Genomic DNA, 21,953 nt, shown 5'->3' on the forward strand with positions numbered 1-21,953 from the left:
GACTTACCCACAGATGTGCCACATGCAGCCTGTCTTGCTAAAGCACAATGCTCTGCCACCATGTCTCATATATTATAAAGGTTATCACCATAGAAACACAGAAGCGTGGCAGCAGAAAAAATAAATAAAGTATTAGTCCATCGAGTCTGCCCATTTATTTTTAATTTTTGTAAACCGTTGATTTTTTTTTTTTCATTAACTTTTTTTGTCCGAGTATAGATCACCTATGGAAATGGCAGGTACTTACACCCATAAATACTCCTCTGCCTCTCCACCTCCATTGCTTTTAGATATTACAGCCTGGGCAACTTAGGTAATTTCCAATTACAGAATGTAAGGAGGATGCTGACTTTTTAGCGGAAGCTGCAGATAATTTTGCACTGCCATAATTTAATTTGGCTACTTGCCATATTTTCACTACTGTGGACTCATTGGTTGAAGCAGTGTGTTTTAGTCACTGGATAGATACACCTAGTGCTGCTCATTCCCTGTATATTCTATAATAAGTCATGAAAAAAAGGAAAATGCCAATAAAGCCTTTCCTTATTCTTGATCAAGGCGATTGGGCCTTATATAATGATTGGTCCAATTACTAGAGGGTATTCCCTCCTTATAATTTTGATTCTTTGTACCCTCTAGAAGGGGGGTTTAACCTCTTGCTGACCGCCCACCATAGTTTTACGGCGTTAGGTCGGCTCAGCTGCGCAAAATCACATAATATAACGTTGCGGCCACTAGGGGCATGTGCCACCTGCTCGCGCCTGGTGCTGACGTGAGTGCCCGGTGGGCGCGACCACTGCCGGGCACCCACGATCACTCATGACAGAGCAAGAACCGTGAGCTGTGTGTGTAAACACACAGCTCCCAGTTCTTTCAGTGGGGGTAATGACTGATCGTATGTTCATACAATGTATGAACAGCGATCTGTCATTTCCCATAGTCAGTCCCACCCCCCCTTCAGTTAGAACTCAACGAGGGAACATAATTAACCCCTTGATCGCCCCCTAGTGTTAACCCATTCCTGCCAGTGACATTTGTACAGTAATCAATGCATTTTTATAGCACTGATTGCTATAAAAATGCAAATGGTGTCAAAAGTGTCCGATGTGTCCGCCATAAGGTCGCAGTACCGATAAGATCACTAGTAAAAAAAAAATATTAATAAAAATGCCATAAAACGATCCCCTATTTTGTAGACGCTATAACTTTTGCGCAAACCAATCAATAAACGCTTATTGCGATTTTTTTTTTACGAAAAATATGTAGAATACGTATCGGCCTAAACTGAGGAAAAAAAATGTTTTATATATTTTTGGGGCATATGTATTATAGCAAAAAGTAAAAAATATTTTTTTTTTTCAAAATTGTCGCTCTATTTTTGTTTAATGCGCAAAAAAGAAAAACCGCAGAGGTGATCAAATACCACCAAAAGAAAGCTCTATTTGTGGGAAAAAAGGATGTCAATTTTGTTTGGGAGCCACGTCACACGACCGCGCAATTGTCAGTTAAAGCGACACAGTGCCAAATCGCAAAAAGTGGCCTGGTCATTGACCAGCAAAATGGTCCGGGGCTGAAGTGGTTAAGAAGAGGATTATTCCCAATGTGGACATGGCCATTCTTGCACTAAATAATCAATCTACTGTTGATGGTATTCCCACTTTTAAGGATTCGCTTGATAGGCATCTGGAGACTCTCTTAAAGTCCTTTTTTGCTGAGGCAGACCCACCCCTGCAAACAGCTTTTTTCCACCTTGTCCGTTACCCAGACCATGGTAAACTGGACAGGAGAAACCAATTGTGAACTTTCTCCAATTATATATTATCCTAATTTCGCTGGAAGATTACATATACAGTAACTTATGCCATTGGCACTGCTCTTCTGTGAAGACAGAATAGAGAATGTGATCTGTCTGATCTCCAGAATGTTTATACTGTCTGTGCATCGGCACTGAATCTTATGGAAAAACACCCTTGTGCCTTTTGTGCATACCCCTTGAAGTTGATCTTCTGTTTGTAACTTCCCCTGAGGGAAGGGATTTCCCATCCCACTATTTGCAATCTCAGGCCTCGTACACACGACAGAGAAACTCGACGTGCTTGGCACGTCGAGTTCCTCGTCGAGTTTTGGGATGAAGCCGCCGAGGAGCTCGGCGGGCCGCCTTCTCCCATAGAACAACGAGAAAATAGAGAACATGTTCTCTATTTTCTCATCGAGTTCCTCGGCGGCTCCATCGAGCCAAAACTGTACAGACGACAGAGTTTCTCGGCAGAATCCGGGTTTTGACCGAGTTTCTCGGTGAATTCTGCCGAGAAACTCTGTCGTGTGTACGAGGCCTCACAGTCCTTTTGCATCCCTATCACATACCCAATCTCCCTTATAATGCAAATATGATCTGATTACTGTATCTACTGTATTACTGTATCTACTTCAAGTCCTTAAACTTATGGCAGTCTGCTAAGCCCCACTGGACCTGCTCACAATGTTATTGAATTAAAGGTTACCCACTCCCTTTGACAAAAAGGGGGTAGGCACATATATTACCAGTTGCTCCACATTAGACAAAGATGCCCCAGTCTTTGAGTATCTATCTGTCCAAAGGACAGGGTGAAGGATAAAGAACCTATTTTTCTGCACTCTCTCCATTATCTGCTACATGTTTATACTTGCTGCATCACAAGGCAGACTGTTTTTCCTACACCTCAGTACAGCTTAACCACCTCAATACTGGGCCCTTTCACCCCTTCCTGCCCAAGCCATTTTTCAGCTTTCAGCGCTGTCACACTTTGAATGACAATTGTGCGGTCATGCAACCCTGACCTTTAAATTTGTATCCCCACAAATAGAGCTTTCTTTTGGTGGTATTTGATCACATCTACGATTTTTATTTTTTGCGCTATAAACAAAAGAAGTGTGACAATTTTGAAAAAAAAAAAAGCAATATTTGTAACTTTTTGCTATAATAAATATCTCTCAAAAATATATAAAAAAACATATTTTGGTAAAAAAAAAATCGCAATAAGCGTATATAGATTGTTTTTGCGCAAAAGTTATAGCGGCTACAAAATAGGGGATAGATTTATAGCATTTTTATTTGTATTTTATTCTTTACTAGTAATGACAGCGAACAGTGATTTGTTATTGTTTAATGTGTAAATGTGACTGACAGGGAAGGGGTTAACTCTAGGGGGCAATCAAGGGGTTAAATGTGTTCCCTAGGGAGTGATTCTAACTGTAGGGGGAGGGGACTGACTGGGGGAGGTGACCGATCGATGTCCCTATATTCAAGGGACACACCATCAGTCTCCTCTCCATGACAGGATGTGGATCTGTGTCTTTACACACACAGATCCACGGTCTTGCTCAGTTAGGCCGCGTACACATGGTCGAACATGTCTGCTGAAACTGGTCCGCGGACCAGTTTCCGCGGACATGTCCGACCGTGTGTACGGCCTAGCGGACAGGTTTCCAGCGAACAAAAGTTTCTTAGCAAGCGAAGAAACTTGTCCGCTGGAAACATGTTCGTCGCACATGTCCGATGGTTAGTACACCTAATCGGACATGTCCGCTGGTTATGACGCGTAACCAGCGTCCCGAAATCCCGCGCATGCGTCGAATTGATTTGACGCATGCGTGGAAGCATTGCACTTCCGTGTTTGAGAACGTTGGTGTCTTCTACGTCACCGCGTTCTCTGTCCGCGGGGATTTTGGTCTGATGGTGTGTACACACATCAGACCAAAAGCTCCCAGGAGACATGTCCGATGAAACCGGTCCGCGGACCGTTTTCATCGTACATGTCTCATCGTGTGTACGGGGCCTTACTGGGCAATTTACGGATGCCCAGCGGACATCGCGGCCACCGGGTACGCGCACCGGGTTCCCAGTGACCCCTAGTGGCTCGGGAAGGCAAAGATGTCATATGATGTCTGCCCAGAACGAGAGGCTTATCGTCCCGCCGTCATTTGACGGTGGGCGGTAAGCTAGTGTTTAAAATCACAAGAAATAATCATAAAAGCAACTTTTCAAAAACCTGATAATTAATTCTTATCCACTTAACAGCACATATTCCATCGTGTTTCTACAATCATCGTTTATAACTCCCTCAATACTCAACCTTCTGGCTGGTCTCCTATAGACTTGTGACTAAGTCTACCGCAGCAGTGTGGCCTCTGGCTGGCTTTATATAGACCCATCACTATATTTCTTATAAGTGATTTTCTACCTATAATGGCAACGGCAGTATAATGTTTTTTTTTCACCCATCTAGCCACATTTCAGTGTGGTTTTTATATTGATGAACTCACTACACTGTGTGGTGGTATATCATTAGGTCCCTAATCAAACCCTGCATTTTTATGTCCCTGGGTGCTTTGCAGACCTATTTTTCTCAAAAGGCTCTTTGGCCAAATCTCTGATCATAGGCTCAAACATTTCTTCTATCACTTTCCTCTGCAGTTGACACTGCACTTTTCTCTGGCTCTTTCCCCTGACCTTGTACTGCTAGGGGGTCTCTGGGTCTAATCCTCATAATCATAATTACATTCCCTTCAGCATGACATGTTTCCTATCACAGACCCATGTTTATGAACACTCTGCCACTAGTAACCTGTGGTTGCATCTGCATGAGAATTTACCTCAGGTGCAAATGGCAGACTCCTCAACTAAAGGTAACAAACTTTAATCCTCACTATGCATTCAATGGACCCCCTCTTCTACACAGGCCTTACTATCCTACAACCCTTAGACTTTGCCCTAAGATTTGAACTGGCCCTGGCACTGGTCAACTTTTTTTCTTATGTGTTTCTAGTGATTTCGCTGCAATGCTCTTCTGATGCTCATGAACTGTGACTTGGTAAATAACTCTTGTGTCTTCATTCAAATGGATGTATTGCGTATGAAGCTTGATTGGTCTGACCCTACCAAATCCCCCACACACATTGTTTTAGCTAAAATGTTTCTATCAGACTGAATTAAGGGCATGTGGTGGTAAGATTCATGACTAGTGGGATCCTTCCCTGATTTTAGGATAAGCAAAATCAGAGTCTCTAGCATAATTATGATCATTTCTGGTTATAAGGGTTCTGTTGTCTATTAGATGTGGTCAGTAATTACCCTATTTAGCCACAAAACTAGTCTAGCCTGAAAAATACTGTTATATGGCTTGTTATTCCAATTGCTTGTAATTTATATCTAGTTAAAAACTGACCACTTCTTCATGCATTTCCTTTTATAGGTAATATAAAATAAATACAAATATAAACATTTGATTGTGTTGTATAAAAATAGCACAATAACTTTGCAGCTACTACAAATCCATGCAAATCCACAACAGAAAAAGGAGACATGGTTGCTAGGTTGCAACCTTTTTCTTTTGTTCACTAATTACTATACCAAGACCTACCATTACTCTCAAATTAGAAGTTCAGGAATAGATTCAGAAACACGATTTGCACATGGACTGAAAGGCTTGTTCCAGCCGAAATGTTTTCAAAATCTATTCAAATTTAGCAAATGCAGCAAAACAATAGGCTTTGTAGTTTCTGTAAAAGCAGAATGATGTCAACAATTTAACAGCTTGTTGTAGTTTGCCTTTGAGTAACTCAGAAGGCAAAACCTATGACCACTGAAGGCATATGGGTCAAACATGCTCTGTTAAAATATGGTCAGTTTCTATTACTGCATGTAGTGCCTACTTGTAATTGTGGAAGTGCACACAGTAGATAATTGCTGGTTGAAGGGGGATTTAACTCGCTGTCCTTAGCTGCCTCAAGTGGAATGAATGTACTTTAAATAAATATGCAGATAGGAACAAAGTGTTAACCACTTACCGTTTATGTGGTGCCTTGAAACACTGCTACATAAATTGAAGCATTATCATTTTACTTTCTCTGTGCTACTTGAAATTTGCACATGGTGTAAAGGACTGCAGAGGGTCCCAGGAGAACTATCCACCTTCAATGACTGCTGCAGTCAAGACATATGCCATTTACCTGGTCTTCTGAATCATTTCCCGGTCTTCTGATACTGCTATGGAGTGTTCCACATGAGCACTATGGTGTGGTCATTCAGTACTTGCTGGCCCACTCTGCCAATCCCTCCACTGGTTTCCACCCACCCAATAAATACATTTCAAAATACTAATGTCATCATTAAGAGTCATCCACAACTTTTCTCCCAGCTACATTACCAAACTTGTCTCAAAATAACAACCAAACCATCCTCTCTGCTCCTCCCAAGGCCACCTGCTCTCTTGCTCCCCTGTCACCTTCTCCCATGCTCACCTCTAGGACTACTTTGGAGTCTATACCATCCTCTGGAACTCTCTAACCCAATCTTCCTGGCGATGTCCAACTCTTTCCTGCTAAAGGTGATCCCTGTGAACTCATCTCTTTAGGAAAGCCTATCCTGTCTCTACCTAAAACTGATTTTTAATGGTCTCCATCATCTCCTCACAGTTATTAATTTTTATCATTTGCTCCTTTTTTTACTTTGTAAGCTCTTCTGTGCAGCCCCCCTTACCCTCTTGTCTTGTCTTGTATTGTAAAATGTATGTGTACCTACACTCTTTATTTTGTAAAGTGCTAAGCAAACTGTTGGTGTTTATATAAATCTTTTATAATAATAATTAATCTGGATAAAGGGCAGAGCTGATTCACTACAGCTCTACCTCACCCTGCAGAAAAAAAGATGTAAAAGATAAACGGCAAGGAATAGAATATGTTGGATAGTTGAGATGACATATGCACTTACTATGCAACTTGTAAAAAAATAAAAAAACAAGCAAGTATGAGCAATGTCATTTAAAATGTATGCATTTGCAAACCTGTGACTGTAAAATATACTGACACTGGTGACAATTCTCCATGACTCGGTCATTAGAAAGGAAAAACAATTAATTCATATAGATGACTGGCTCTGTCCTACCAGGGTTTGTATAGTCACTGAAGTGGCAATCATGACTACATAATTCTGTTCATCACCCACCTCAGCCACCTGCAGGGCACTGTTCTGATTAACACTACAGTGTTAATAGAGTTGTTTGCAAGAGTGATTGAAAAAGCTCCCAAAACAATTCAAGTTTGAGTAATCTGTCTCTTTCTAAGTTTCTAACTATTACTGGTACTGGTCCTCCTTAAATGTGTGTACCAGATCTATGCCCATGGATCATTTCTAAGTTTCCAGGCTATTCAACTGGGATAATGGTATTCCAGGTACTAAATTCCTATACTATCAACAACTGTGACATGCTCCTACCACTTGGTTTAACGTGGTCTCAAAGACTGAAGGTTTTTTGTTTTGTTTTTTGATACTTTAACCACTTCAATATCAGGCACTTTCAACCCCTTCCTGCCCAGGACAATTTTCAGCTTTCAGCGCTGTCACACTTTGAATGACAATTTTGTGATCATGCAACACTACCTAAACTATTTTTTTTTCATTTTCTTCTCACAAATTGATCTTTCTTTTGGTGGTATTTGATCACCTCTGGGGTTTTTATTTTTTGCTAAACAAACTAAAAAAGACCAAAATGTTTGATAAAACAAATATTTTTCTTAGTTCCTGTCATACAATTTTGTTTTCCCCTTCACTGATGGGCACTGATGAGTCGACACTAATGAGGCAGCACTGATATGCACCAATAGGCGACACTGATATGCAGCACTGATGGGCAATGTCAGTCGCACTAACAGGCGGCACTGATGGGCACTGACAGGCTGCTGTGATGGGCACTGACAGGCTGCTGTGATGGGCACCGACAGGCTGCTGTGATGGGCACCGACAGGCGGCTGTGATGGGCTCTCCCTGTCAGCGAGAACTGAGGAATGCCATTTACCGGCACTTCCTGATTCACGCGATGATCAGCTGTGATTGGTCACAGCTGATCACATGGTAAGAAGCCTCTGACAGAGGCTCCTCATAACGATTGGAGATGCGGTGTGTCAGACTGACACGCCACACCCGCAATCGCCGCGCTGCATGCCCCCATGAGCGTTTCAATCGGCATGTTATTCTGCTGGACGTCATATGACGCCCAGTCAGGATAACAGAACCACTTGCCGACTGTCATTCTGCATATGGCGGGTAGGAAGTTGTTAATGCATTTTATGCATTAAGATAAAAAAAACCCTTCTGGTGCAGTTACCCCCACATTTACTTACCTGAGCTCCATCTCAATCCAGCGATGTACATGAGAGGAGCAGCTTTCCTGTGTCTCTCTCTCCTCATTGGATCACACAGCAGCAGGGGCCATCGGTTCCCGCTGCTGTCAAACACAGCCAATGAGGAGAGAATGGGGAGGGGTTGAGACACGCTCTGTGTGTGAATTGATAGTGTCCATTTACAAGAGCGTGGCTTGGGAGCTAGCCTGCTTGAGTACCCCCATAGCAAAAGGCTTGCTATAGGGAGCACTCGGTTGGGAGGGGCAGGCCCGCCAGAGGGAGATCCAAGAAAAAGAGGATTGGGGCTGCTCTGTATAAAACCATTGCACAGAGCAGGTACGTATAACATGTTTTTTTTGTGTTTTTATTTTTAATTATAACCTTTAGAATCACTTTAAAACTACTGCTGTGATATTATTATTTTAGCCCTCTGTAGAAGCTCCTACTGTCTTTTGATAATGCTGAAATAATTATACAATACTATGCAGCACTGCTTCTTACTAGAACAGACCAAACTCTGCCACTAATTCAGCATAAGTGGCATTGTATTCTACCGCAATTGACGACAGAAAATGTTAGATTTTGAGGACTCTGTCTGTATAATTATTTTTTTCTAGGAATAAACTAGATCAACTCAAGTGGTACCACCCAATTTTTATTAATTTGTTTGTTTACAAACATTTTATTTGGAATGTCAGAATACAACAGGGATACAAACAGATATAAGACTACATTATCATGTACATTAAACATCAGCAAATGTATATCAGTACACTTGGAAACCAGTTGCATGCTTCTCCTTTGCAGCTGGTGTGGGAAATAAGAAAATAAGAATGAGCCTTGGTTTGGAACCTGGATGGGGTTCACCTAAAAATGAGGAAAGTGGTGCAGAAGAGGACATCGGATAGCCAGATTGCATTTCTTTTGTGAAGAGACCAAAGATGCAAAGATTGGGCCACTGTCTTGTTTTAGTGAAATATGAGCCTTGTCTATATGGACTTGGACCATAACAGGCCTGGCAGATGATATGGCAAGATGGAGTGTGTTTCAAAGGATAGCTACAGAACATTACCTTCTGGAACATGTCATTGTGTTGTTTGAGTGAGTCTAGCCACAAGATAATACAGCCATAGATTAGGTAAACCCAAAGTTTGAAGCCTATACAAAAGAGATTTATGAAATCCTGGTTTCTTGGAAAACAATTCAAATTTGTTCATGTCTCTCTAGAGAGACTCTATGATGGATTTGGTGACATGTATAAAGAGAGACATACAAAAAAAATAGTACTTTAAGCAGAATTGCAATTTTTATTGCTATAACCCTGCCCAAAAAATATAATGAAGTGAGGACCACAGTTTCAATAGGAACCTAATGGGAGAAAAAATAGGACAATATTTATATTGAAAAAGGGCTTGATCTGTGGGGGTAAGATGTATTTCCAAGTATCTAAAGGACCACCCAAATTATTAAACTCCTACTCGTGTATGGAATACGGATTAGCCATTCCCTCTTTTGTTTTTGAGCTAGGGGCAGGAGGCACATTTCTTTAATGTTCTATGGTCTTGCCCCTTGCTCCAATTATTTTGGTTACTGTTTAATGGAAACCACTTTAGGCCTCACTAATCACTGATGCCCCAAAGTGTGTCTTCTGGGTGTAGTAAATGACCTTCAGATCCCTTCACACTCAAAACAATTGAGAAGCGCTCTATACTTTTATGAAAAAAAAACCTCTTAGGTCTCATTCACGTGGGGGCTTACACCCATCAGCATTTAGGGCTGTTTACCTGCACCAGTGTCAAATTCAACTGTACAGCCATTGGGGTAGATTCACATACAAATAGATTGGCGCAGCGTATGTGAGATACGCTACGCCGCTGTAACTTACATTAGGCCGGTTCGAATCCCCAAAGAATTTGCGCCGTAAGTTACGGTGGCGTAGTGTATCTCAAGCGGCGTAGCGGAATTCAAATCGGTGATTAGGGGGTGTGTTTCATTTAAATGAAGAGCGTCCCCGTGCCGAATGAACTGCGCATGCGCCGTCCCTAAATTTCCCGCCGTGCATTGCGCGAAATGATGTCGCAAGGACTTAATTTTTTAAACTTAGATGTGACTTACATCCATCCCGATTCACGGACGACTTACACAAAAAAAGAAAAAAATCCAATTTCGACGCGGGAACGACGGCCATACTTAACATGGCAAATCTAACTATTCGCCGCAAAAAAACAGCTTTAACTATACACCAGAAAAAGCCGACTAGAGACGACGTAAGAGAATGCGACGGCCGCGCGTACGTTTGTGGATCGTCGGAAATAGCTAATTTGCATACCCAACGCGGAAACCGATTAGAACGCCACCCAGCGGACGCCAAAGTATTGCATCTTAGATCCGAAGGCGTACGAAGACGTACACCCATCGGATCTAACCCAGAAGCCGACGTATCTTGTTTTGAGGATTCAAAACAACGATATGACGCGGGAAATTTGAAAGTACGCCGGCGTATCAGTAGATACACCGGCGTACTCGCTCTGTGGATCTGGCCCATTGTGTTTCCAAAGACCTGAATGGGCTTCTAGCACACAGTTCCTGGCGGCTCCAGCCACTTAAGGACATGGCCCATTTACAGACTACAGGTGTAAGCTCACAAGTGAATCTGTCCTCCTGACCATCGCTTTCTGTGGAAAAATCTGAATCACACTTCTCTGCCCTTAACCGCTTAAGCCCCGGACCATTTTGCAGCTAAATGCCCAGGCCAGGTTTTGCGATTCGGGACTGCGTCGCTTTAACAGACAATTGCGCGGTCGTGCGACATGGCTCCCAAACAAAATTGGCGTCCTTTTTTCCCCACAAATAGAGCTTTCTTTTGGTGGTATTTGATCACATCTGCGGTTTTTATTTTTTGCGCTATAAACAAAAATAGAGCGACAATTTTGAAAAAAATTCAATATTTTTTACTTTTTGCTATAATAAATATCCCCCAAAAACCTATATAAAAATTTTTTTTTTCCTCAGTTTAGGCCGATACGTATTCTTCTACCTATTTTTGGTAAAAAAACTCGCAATAAGCGTTTATCGATTGGTTTGCGCAAGATTTATAGTGTTTACAAAATGGGGGATAGTTTTATTGCATTTTTATTAATTTTTTTTTTTTTACTACTATTGGCGGCGATCAGTGATTTTTTTCGTGACTGCGACATTATGGCGGACACTTCGGACAATTTTGACACATTTTTGGGACCATTGTCATTTTCACAGCAAAAAATGCATTTAAATTGCATTGTTTGTTGTGAAAATGACCGTTGCAGTTTGGGAGTTAAACACAGGGGGCGCTGTAGGAGTTAAGGATCACTGTGTGTTTACAACTGTAGGGGGGTGTGGCTGTAGGAATGACGTCATCGATCGTGTCTTCCCTATAAAGGGAATGACGCGATCGATGCGCCGCCACAGTGAAGCACGGGGAAGCCGTGTTTACATACGGCTCTCCCCGTTCTTCAGCTCCGGGGAGCGATCGCGACGGAGCGGCTATAAACGAATAGCCGCGTCGTCGTCCCCGATCGCTCCCCGAGGGAACCCGACCGCCGCACGCAGCGGAGGGGGTCCCGATCGGACCCCCCACCCGCTAGAAGGCAAGGGCGTATATATACGCCCTTCTGCCTTTCCGTGCCATTGTGCGGACGTATATAGGCGTGCGGCGGTCGTTAAGTGGTTAAACTAAATTACAGCCAGACAAGTTTGATAAAATATGGGGTCTGTGGACTCAATCTTCTCTTACAACTGTGCCTCTGGAAAGTTAGTGTCAGGTGTTGAGGTCTAACTGTACCTCTGTATGTATTTTATATATGCCATGAGATAACTTGTTGCAACCACAATTATTTTTGTTTTAGATGACTTCTTATTGAAGGACATTGAACTGTTTATTTTTCTTACCCAATTGACAATATATAGTAGAGCTTTGTTTATGCTACAGCATCTTAAAAAAGGAAATGCCAGTGATTGCAGGGATGGTTATTAACCCCGGTATGTACATAAAATAGAACATTTAAGTCTACTTTAGGCAAAACTTTTTTTTTTTAAAGACAATGGGGTCAGTGATGAAGGATAAGAACCTCTGTCATATTTATATATGTATTGTTATTTATGTCTCCACTAGCAAGTGTTCTCTTAATTTCTTGTGTTTGTGACAGTGGTTATATTGGACAGGACAAAAAAGGGGAAATCTCTCCAACTAGGAACATAGGGAGCAACACAAAAAGTTTATGTAGTGAGGTCAAAATGATTACCGGTACAACCTCCATCAAGTTTCCTATGCTGTTGGCATTTTCCTTGTCCCTATGGCAGTTGTTTCCTTGATTTATATGCCTAATGTCATAGAGATGGAAATAAAACCAACAAGATTGTTCCCTATGCTACACATTGGCGTTCATCTGTGTACTATTTGCAGTGAGAAGGGGGGCTCCAAAATTATAACTGCACTATATATGCATCCCCCCAAGCATTGTACATTTTCAGATTGATAAGTGGGGAAGACACAGAACATTTTAAAACCTTGTCACTGTTATTCCTACATTTTATAAGCTCTACTGTGTATATTCAAGGTTCCACCTTTTTTTTTCCGGTTCAGTTTTGACCTCTTAATGAAAATCTAATATGTGGATGATGATACTTAAAGCTTCACATAAATATAAGATTGTCAGTGATGCAACCGAATCTTAACCAATGCGTTAATGTACAATTACTCCCTATTGCAAATGTAAATGCTGATGTTATACTTGTTAAAATGTTTCTGAATAAAAATATTGGAAAAGAAAACCAACAAGATCACAGACAGCTATAAAAAACAACTATAGGTTCTAACTCCATGTACAAAAAAATAAATAAAAAATGAGTAGTTCACTAAATGAAATAGTGAGGCGGCAGGCAGTTCATTTGGACATCATAGAAGTGACCAGAAGTTGTGGGTGAAATAACACATTTTATCAGTTAAAAGACATAAAAATCAAAGTATGAGTGCCACCCATAGAATGGTGCATTATATGGCAACAAAGAATTATCTATGTGTTTGTGTTATTTTCTATACATTTTGTTTTTACAACGGAAAAACATTGAATCAAAGAATTGTTGGATTATATTGAATTCTGATTCTTTAGCTTGAAGGGGCCTATCTGTCCACTTTTATTGAAAGTAACTTAATGCTAAACACAATTGGTTATCCCATCTGGTTCCTTTTATGTTTATTGACCTTGACAAGATTACAGTGCATAAAAGAGAGAGTGGGAAATGGTCTGTACTATTTGGGTGGTCTTCACTTTCATGCTCATAAGCTTAATATTACATTTAGAACCTGAGCTGGACCAAATCCAGTGGAATTTACACTAGTCAGCAATATGCTTTAATATTAGTTGTGCTTCTTGAAACATTAGGGCACCTACAAAGTGCAGTGGCAAGTATACTATGTACAGCTAAAAACCAATAGATAATGTCCAAATAGCAATTTTAATTGACTGTGTACCTCAGTGGGGGAAGGCAGAGGTAGTGTCATATATTCTTTCATACCCACAAATACCAGGTGTTTCTCTAAGCTGGTCATTAGATTAAGTTGTCAGGGAAGAACAGGAAAAGTTTGGAAAACAACTGCCATCGCCTCCTGTAAAGCGAAGATTTTACTTTGCCCAGTAATAGCAGGTTTGTTTTGAAACAAAAACATTTCAACCCAAGATGATTGAAAGAAGGGGGCTACAAAACCACACTCTGTATATAGCGTACAAACAGGAGGCTAAAAAAGTGTAATTAGACCTGGGTGAAACAATATCCAGATCTACACTAAGGACACAAAAAATAAAAATTATAGAATTTATTTTTTTGCTCGCAGAGATACTCTAAAAGGAAATTAAATTAGAGTCGGATGCATTGACATCAGTACCAATTATAATACTCCTGTTAACTTGCAAATTCTACCTATTCTCTAATGGCTGCATCTTCATTTTAGACCTACCCATATGCATGACCTAATAAATATAACTTTTTTCTACACATTTTGACTGTAACACTATACACCTATGCCTACCTCCATAAATATTACCCTGTAAAGAATCCTTTTACATGGGTATCTTCAGTTAATTTCAGTTTTATTTTGTAAAGAAAAAACTGAGGAATAATGATTCAGAAACCACCCAGTGTGCCACGCTGCACCAAACACATGAAATTCATGAATAGCCTTTAAAAAAAAATCAAAACAATTATAAAAAAAAATACAGAAGTATTTATAACTTTTGTGCCCAAAATTGTGTGTATCAATGTAACTCTGAAACAAATTGAATTAACAGTACATGCAGTAATCAATTCATACAATGAAACATGAGAATAATTCTGCCCAAGGAACACAGCAGATCCCAGTATATGTGTTAAAATCTCCACCATCACTGAAATGCTCATGGATGGACTCTCACCTTATATTACAGACCTTCTGATTACAAAAGGTCTAATAGTGCTTTTTCCATTTAACAGACAGGATGAGCTAAACAACTGGTTCACTGGATTGTCTCCTCTTTAGTTCCAAAGTACATAAATCTGGCCATAAAATGGTGCAAAATACAATGAATAGTGCTGTCTGTATGCAAATACGTAATCCCTTTATTATTATAATAAAACAAAACTCACATGGACACAATTACACAGAGGCTAAACACCACTAGTCTGAGCAGGATGCAACCTGCAAAGCAGAGACTGGCTGGCAGCTTCAGATGACTGAGATCAGACTGTTATTCCAGGCAACAAACAATGCTCTACTCGCTGTGTGCCTTGAGGTGCTCCGCCCTCCGTGGTATGTCAATTAACGACTTCATCGGAGGGGGACTCATTGAATCACTGATTTATGGTTCATCAGTTTATATGTCTGTCTTTAGTGTTGTTTACATTTGTGTGCTCTTCAGTTCAGTTTGCAGCAGTTTAGACCAAATAAACTAATCATAGCTGAGATCATTGTAAACAGTAAAAGATGCATCCTAGTTTTATAATACACCAAAACAGATACCTACTGTATGCTGGTGGATGTAAACAAATGATCATCTGTTTGCCTCCACAAGCCCATAGGAAAGAATTGCTGTCTATTTTTTCATCCAAAGACGGACAGGTGAAAAATAGAAAAAAACACTTGTGTGAAAAAGTCCTGATTTGGTAAAAGAACAGCTGTACCATTGCCAAGTACTTATTTATTTATTTATTTTTTATTTTTCTGTTCATGTTTGGAATTATACTTGTGATATTGTCTTAGAGTTTTTGATCTTGTATTTGTTGAGCTTCCTCAAAATGTTGAGTGCATGAGTGTTTGGGCATAAAAAAAAACATAAAAAAATGCATAAACACTAGACCCAAACTTTTTTTTTTTCTGTAATGTAGAGAAGGCATTAGGGTAAAACGCCTTAGATGTTAAAGATAAGTTGTTAGTCTCCGACTTATCAAAATGCATTTGTCATGACAAAAGGCTGAAATAAAACTTAAAAAAATGTAAAAAATTATACCGAATGTGACTTGTGTAACTTACCCAATGTTAACCTCTGTATTTACTGTTTTAGGTGTATTAAGGAGTAGGGATGGGAAAACGGTTTGGCTTGGGCATGAGTTTGGGCTGAATATTCACCCAGATGAACACCCTGCAATGCACTGAGTGCTGCACAGTGCATTATGCACCCTGATTGGGCAAAACTTTGCCCAATCAAGGTGCAGTGTAAGCTGGGAGGAGGAGCAGGAACAGCTGCAACGTCCTAAACAACCGATGAGTCATCAACTGTCAATGGGTTTCCCCGCTGGGGGAAACAATAAAAAAAGCTAAACAATAAAAAATATTAAAAAAAATGTGGGCCCCCAGGCCCTTCGGATCTGGTATGGATTTGAAGGTGAACCCCACGCTAATTAAAAAAAAAGGTCTCCGCAAAATATTTACCAGACCCTTATCTGGGCATTCAGCCTGGCAGGTCAGGAAAGGGGAGGAGAAGTGAGTGCCCCCCTCCTGAACCATACCAGGCCACATGCCCTCAACATGGGGGGGGGGGGTGCTTTGCCCCAAAGCACCTTGTCCCCATGTTGATGGGGACAAGGGCCTCATCCCCACAACTGTGGCCGGTGGTTGTGGGGGGTCTCCTGGTGGGGTCTTATCGGAATCGGAAATCCCCCTTTAACAAGAGGGCCCCCAAATCCCCCCCCATGTGCATGAGTATCAGGTACATAGTGCCCCTTCCCATTCACCAAAAAGTTTTTGATAATTAATTTATTAAATTTTTTTTAAATAGTATAACTCAATGTAAATCCATCCTCAATAATGCCGCCCGCCACCCCGAAAATAAATAAATTAAAAATGCTCCTGCCTCCTCTGCATTTTGACATTTCCAATATAGGTAAAGGGTGGTGCCACCTGGACACATCACTCGGTGGCACTGCCCCCTTCTGACATCACATGCCCAGCATGCACCAATTTGTGATGTCAAAAGGAGGTGGTGCCACCGGTTGATGTGGTCATATGGCTCCACCCCTTACCTATATAAGAACTGTCAAAGCACAGAGGAGGCATTCGGTGGAAAACCTTCCAGGAAGTGGGAGTTTATGGGGGGTCAGGAAGAAGACCTCACCAAATGAAGAAGAAACCACCAGAGGGAGCTAAGAGGGGGACGTTCTTCATTTTCACTGTTTTTCTTTATTTTTTACACTTTTTTTGGTGAATGAGTAGGGATGCAATGTACCACATACTCCTTTACATAGGGAAGGGGGCCAGGATCTGTTGAGGGCATGCGGCCTGGTATTGTCAAGTCAAGGGGGGAGCGCTCGTCCCCTCCTGTTTATAACCTGCCGGGCTGGATGCTCGGTTAAGGGTCTGGTATGGATTTTGGGGGGGCCCCACACCATTTATTTTCAAAATTTTGGCGTAGGAGGGTCCCCTCCAAATCCATACCAGACACAAACAGCCTTGTAGAGTCCTGGGGAACCACACACTACTTTTCTTAATTTTTTTATTTTTTTTTACCGGCAATTTTTTTTTACATTTAGCCGGGAACCCCAATGACAGCTGGTGACTCATCTGTTGCGAAGGACGTTGTGGCCAGTTTTTCAGTCCGCTCCTTAGCAACCAGCTAATACAGTGTGTTTTAAAGAGATAAAAAAGCAAAATGCATGAAAACTGCATGCAAAAATGCATAGATGTGAATGTAGACTTACCACATTTACTAAGCTCTGGGGAAAATTCCATTGCAAACTGCAACCTTGCAAAACAACAACCTGTTTAGGCTTAATAAATCAACTTCATTATTGATTACTTTCAATTAAAGACCACACACCTTTTGTTCTTAAAAAAAAAAAAAAAACATCTCGATCTCTACAGAAATAAATAACACTTAAACCCAAGAAAAAAAAGCTTAGCAATCAGTCTACTGTCACTGGGCAGGGATGTATAATTTTGCGGACTTATTAAAGGAAGGATGCTATACTAAAAACAGATTAAAAGAGTGAATGATTATAGAAAATGTGTGATATTTTTCAGAACAATTTACATTAAAACATTACAGCTATCAATAAAAATTGACAATGTTTTTCTTGCAGATTTTCCTGGAAAAGATCTTGGTCCAAGATTGGGTCTAAAAAAGTCCAGCTCGCTAGAGAGTCTGCAAACAGCAGTGGCAGAAGTCAAGAAAAATGATCTTCCTTTCTACAGACCTAGACCACACATGGTCCGTGGTAGGGGCTGTAATGAAAGCTTCAGGGCTGCAATTGATAAGTCTTATGATGGACCAGAGGATGAAGAAGGTACTCCACTTTACAGGCTGTGTGCCCAAGTCACTGCCCAATCTTTGTTTTTAAAACTGTAAACGTACCATGTTCTTAGGAGGCTTTTATATATATATATATATATATATATATATATATATATATATATATGTGTATATATATACAGTATATATATATATATATATATATATATATATATATATATATATATATATATATATATATATGCCTCGTACACATGGTCAGATTGTTGGAAGGGGATTGTCTGTTGACAGACTGTTGTCTAAATTCTTACCATTAGTATGCTCCTTTTGAGAATTGTTGTCCAATTTTCTGCCAAAAAATGTTGGGGCAGGCTAGTAAATTTTAAGCGGACAACAGCTCCATGTCTGATTTTCCTATGGTTAGTACACAAATCCGTCACACAAAAGTCGAAAGTACAAACACGCATGCACCGAATCAATGCTCACCAAACAAGCAGAAGGGGCCCAAAGGGTGGCGCTCAAGAGCTGAAATTCCATAGTATGTCACTACGTTCGTGTTTGTGGCACGACAATTGTGTAACATTAGTGTGCAAGACAAGATCCTGGTACACGCCCTTATGACAAAAATCAGACGCTCGGTTGGCCAACAATTGTACTATGATCAAATACCACCAAAGAAAGCTCCATTTGTGTAAAAAAATATGATAAAAATGTAATTTGAGTATAGTGTTGCATGACCGAGCAATTGACAGTTAAAGTAGTATAATGCTGAATCGCATAAAAATAGCATGGTCGGTCTAGCTGCACGGTAATGCGGCACTAGAGCTCCGCTCCGTGGGGTGGATGGAACGCGGGTGACATCGATTTTTAATCACCGCACATCGCCGGGAGCTGCAGGATAACATCCCTGGAGGTGAGGAGAAGCCTCTCATACCAAAATGGTACTCGGGGGTGTTAGAAACAAAGCAAAATCTAATCCTGTCAGCGCAGCACAGCAGCCAAAGGGCTCATTGAAAAAGGCGCCATTCACCTCAGGTACCTCAGAGACAAGCGCTGCAGGGAACAGCAAGCAGCGCTTGTCAAAAGGGAAAAAGGCATCAGCATCCTTCAGTGTCCTGAGCACTGATAGTGAAGAGGATAACATGTCTTCATTAGCGCAAATACCCACAATTAATGACACTGTTCCCTCAGAGATCCTGAAACAATTTGAGAGGATGCTAAATAAGGCACTGCAACGCACCTCAGAACAGATTACCACAAACCTGACTAAAGAAATTAGAGACCTAGGTAACCGCACTGAAACTCTGGAGGCAAAAATGGATGAAATAGAAATATACACACAGGATTGTCAGTCAGAAATAGATATGTTGAAGGAAGAAAACATGGAACTTAACAGTAAATTGGAAGATTTTGAAAATCGCGCCAGAAGGTCGAATTTAAGGTTTAGGGGACTTCCAGAGTCAGTTCTTGACCTTTCAGGTACCATCATGGCGTTATGTCAGGAATTAGTACCAGGACTTGATGTACAGAGACTGGAATTTGATAGGATTCACAGAGCATTAGCCCCTAAAAAATCGGATGGCCCCCCTAGGGACATAATAGCTAAATTCCATTACTACAGGTCAAAGGAGCAGGTTATGGAAGCAGCAAGGGCAAAAGGTAACCTCTCATTTCAAGGTCATACTTTTCAAATATTTGCAGACTTATCGCAACTGACTATCACCAAAAGGCGCGCTATGAAGCCACTTTTAATGGAACTGCAACAACGCAATATCAAATACCAATGGGGGTTCCCCTTTTCATTAAGATTTACGTTTCAGGGCACTAAAATAGTGTGTAGAACGCCCGATCAACTACATCAAGCCTTAGTCGATCTAAAGATCATTGACAGCTGTAATACACACAGCTCCTCACGCAGACGCACAGCATCAGCATCATCCCGTAATGGTACCACTTCACTCGAGAAGAATAATGGCATACACCATACAAACAAGCGCGGACGGTATGTACCTCAGCCCCAAGACCAGGAAGATACTATGGATTGATCATTCTTTGGATGACTTTACCTTTATGCTTAATTTCTCTTATGCTCATAAGACTGCTTAGTGTGATGAAGAGCAAAAAGACAGAATATACAATAAGATAATTTTTTTGTATTATTGTTTTTTTTTTTTTCTTCTCATTTTTCATTTTTATTTAAATTTTTCTTAAATGTCTCTTCTTTAGTCGATTCTACTTTCTCTCATTTGCTCTAATTGAATCTTTATTTTTATTTTTACCATCCCTTGCGGATCAAATAATCCGCTCCACCATTCCTCTATTTTATTTTTTGCTCCACAATTTTAGTCTGTTGCTTTGCAGATTGTTTTAGAATTTTTTATTTCTCTTTTTCCATTTTTAATCTTTCATTACACAATATTCCTATATAAACCTTCCTCCTGTATTGTGCTCTTTTTCCTCCCTCAGGCCAATTGGCGGGGCAGGCGGAGGAGTGAGGCGTAGCAGCCAGATGCGCCCGCAGTAAGACACTTAATAAACCTAAGGGCAGCTACTGTTTATTATCCCTTAAGACATGTTCATACTGTTCTCTCTCATGTTTTAACAACACGTTTTGCCCCTAATTGAGTGACAATTCCAGAAATATAGAATCCGCTAGGATTAGTTATGTGTAGTATAGACACATCATATGTTATATGGTTGAGTTGAAAGTTCTGCTCCCACATGTACTATAGAACAGTACATTAGATCCTGAGTGGGTATATTACACAGACATATTTGACCCTTTTACGTGTACAGCACTCAGGATGACTTCTTTCTTTTCTTTTTTCTTCTTCCTTTTTCATCTTCCATGTGTATATTCCCTTAGTTAGTTTAGCAAAGGATATTTTGCCTCAGCACACACTTTTCACCCACTTCTTAGATACAGGGTCCTTAGTTGTGTCTCTTTTGTCATAGCAATAAGGCTAGACCAGGTATTAACATCTTTTGTAGGTGAACACTTGTACATACACCCGACGGTCTTCCACCTCACGGAAACCACTTGTGCTCCTTAATGATCCTCTCGGTTCCACGCATTACTTTGCGGGGAATCGATGGGATCCCCTTTTCCCCTGACAGAGGCAGTTTCGCCCTGTCACGGGTAAACAAGATGGACATTATTGATCTGATGTTGGATATATATTTTTTAACTTTTTTGGTGTTTTCTTCCCCTTTCAAGGTTAACTACCCTACTGTCTTCTTTCCTTTTTTCATCCCTAAGTCTGCAGGGATTGGGTCGGTCAGCTGTACTTCGGTTTGTGATGGTAAGGTGAGCAATGAGGTAAAGCTATCATGGCACCACTAAACGTATTATCATTGAATGTACAGGGCTTAAATGTACCACAAAAAAGAACTAAGGCGTTTAGATCGTTCCAGGCTAAAAAAGCGCATATAGTTTGTTTGCAAGAGACCCACTTCACTACAAGCACAACTCCTAAATATTTCAATCCCTCATACCCTCAGGTCTATACTGCCTCAGCCTCAGTTAAAAAACGGGGCACGCTAATTGGATTTCATCGTACCACTCCTTTCACTTTACGAGCCGAAATAAAAGACCCGCAGGGTAGATACCTCATATTAATGGGACAGGTACTCGACTCGGAAATTACAATAGTTTCCTATTATGCTCCAAATCTTAACCCAGTACCATTCTTATCACATCTATTTCAAACGATTAACGCACACAAAAGGGGGACTCTCATCATCTGTGGGGACTCTAATCAAGTCCTTCTTCCATTTCTGGATAAGTCTCCCTATGTTCCACCTAAACGTATGAATACAGGCTCCCTTTCCGCTTTATTGGCTAAAAACAACTTAGTGGATACTTGGAGAGAACATAACCCCACTAAAAGAAACTATACGCACTTTTCTCACCCACATCAATCATTTAGCAGAATTGATCACATATTTGTGACAATTGGAATGGCTCCAGAAATATTAGGCTCCAGTATTGTGCCCATCCCATGGTCGGATCATGACGCGGTATTTACTACAATAGCATCT

General features: G+C 40.7%; 1 protein-coding gene across 5 annotated transcripts in view; it reads left to right on the forward strand.

The window, feature by feature from the left end:
- Positions 1–21,953, forward strand: part of PARD3B (par-3 family cell polarity regulator beta) — a 1,737,215-nt gene that overhangs the window by 814,220 nt on the left and 901,042 nt on the right. For all 5 annotated transcript variants that reach the window (XM_040357288.1, XM_040357287.1, XM_040357289.1 and 2 more), the window contains one exon: positions 17,743–17,946. In XM_040357288.1, the coding sequence (XP_040213222.1) occupies positions 17,743–17,946 (204 nt within the window). The remainder of the gene's footprint in view (positions 1–17,742; positions 17,947–21,953) is intronic.

The sequence above is a fragment of the Rana temporaria genome, chromosome 6, assembly GCF_905171775.1.
Source record: "Rana temporaria chromosome 6, aRanTem1.1, whole genome shotgun sequence".
In the NCBI taxonomy this organism is placed as follows: Eukaryota; Metazoa; Chordata; class Amphibia; order Anura; family Ranidae; genus Rana; species Rana temporaria.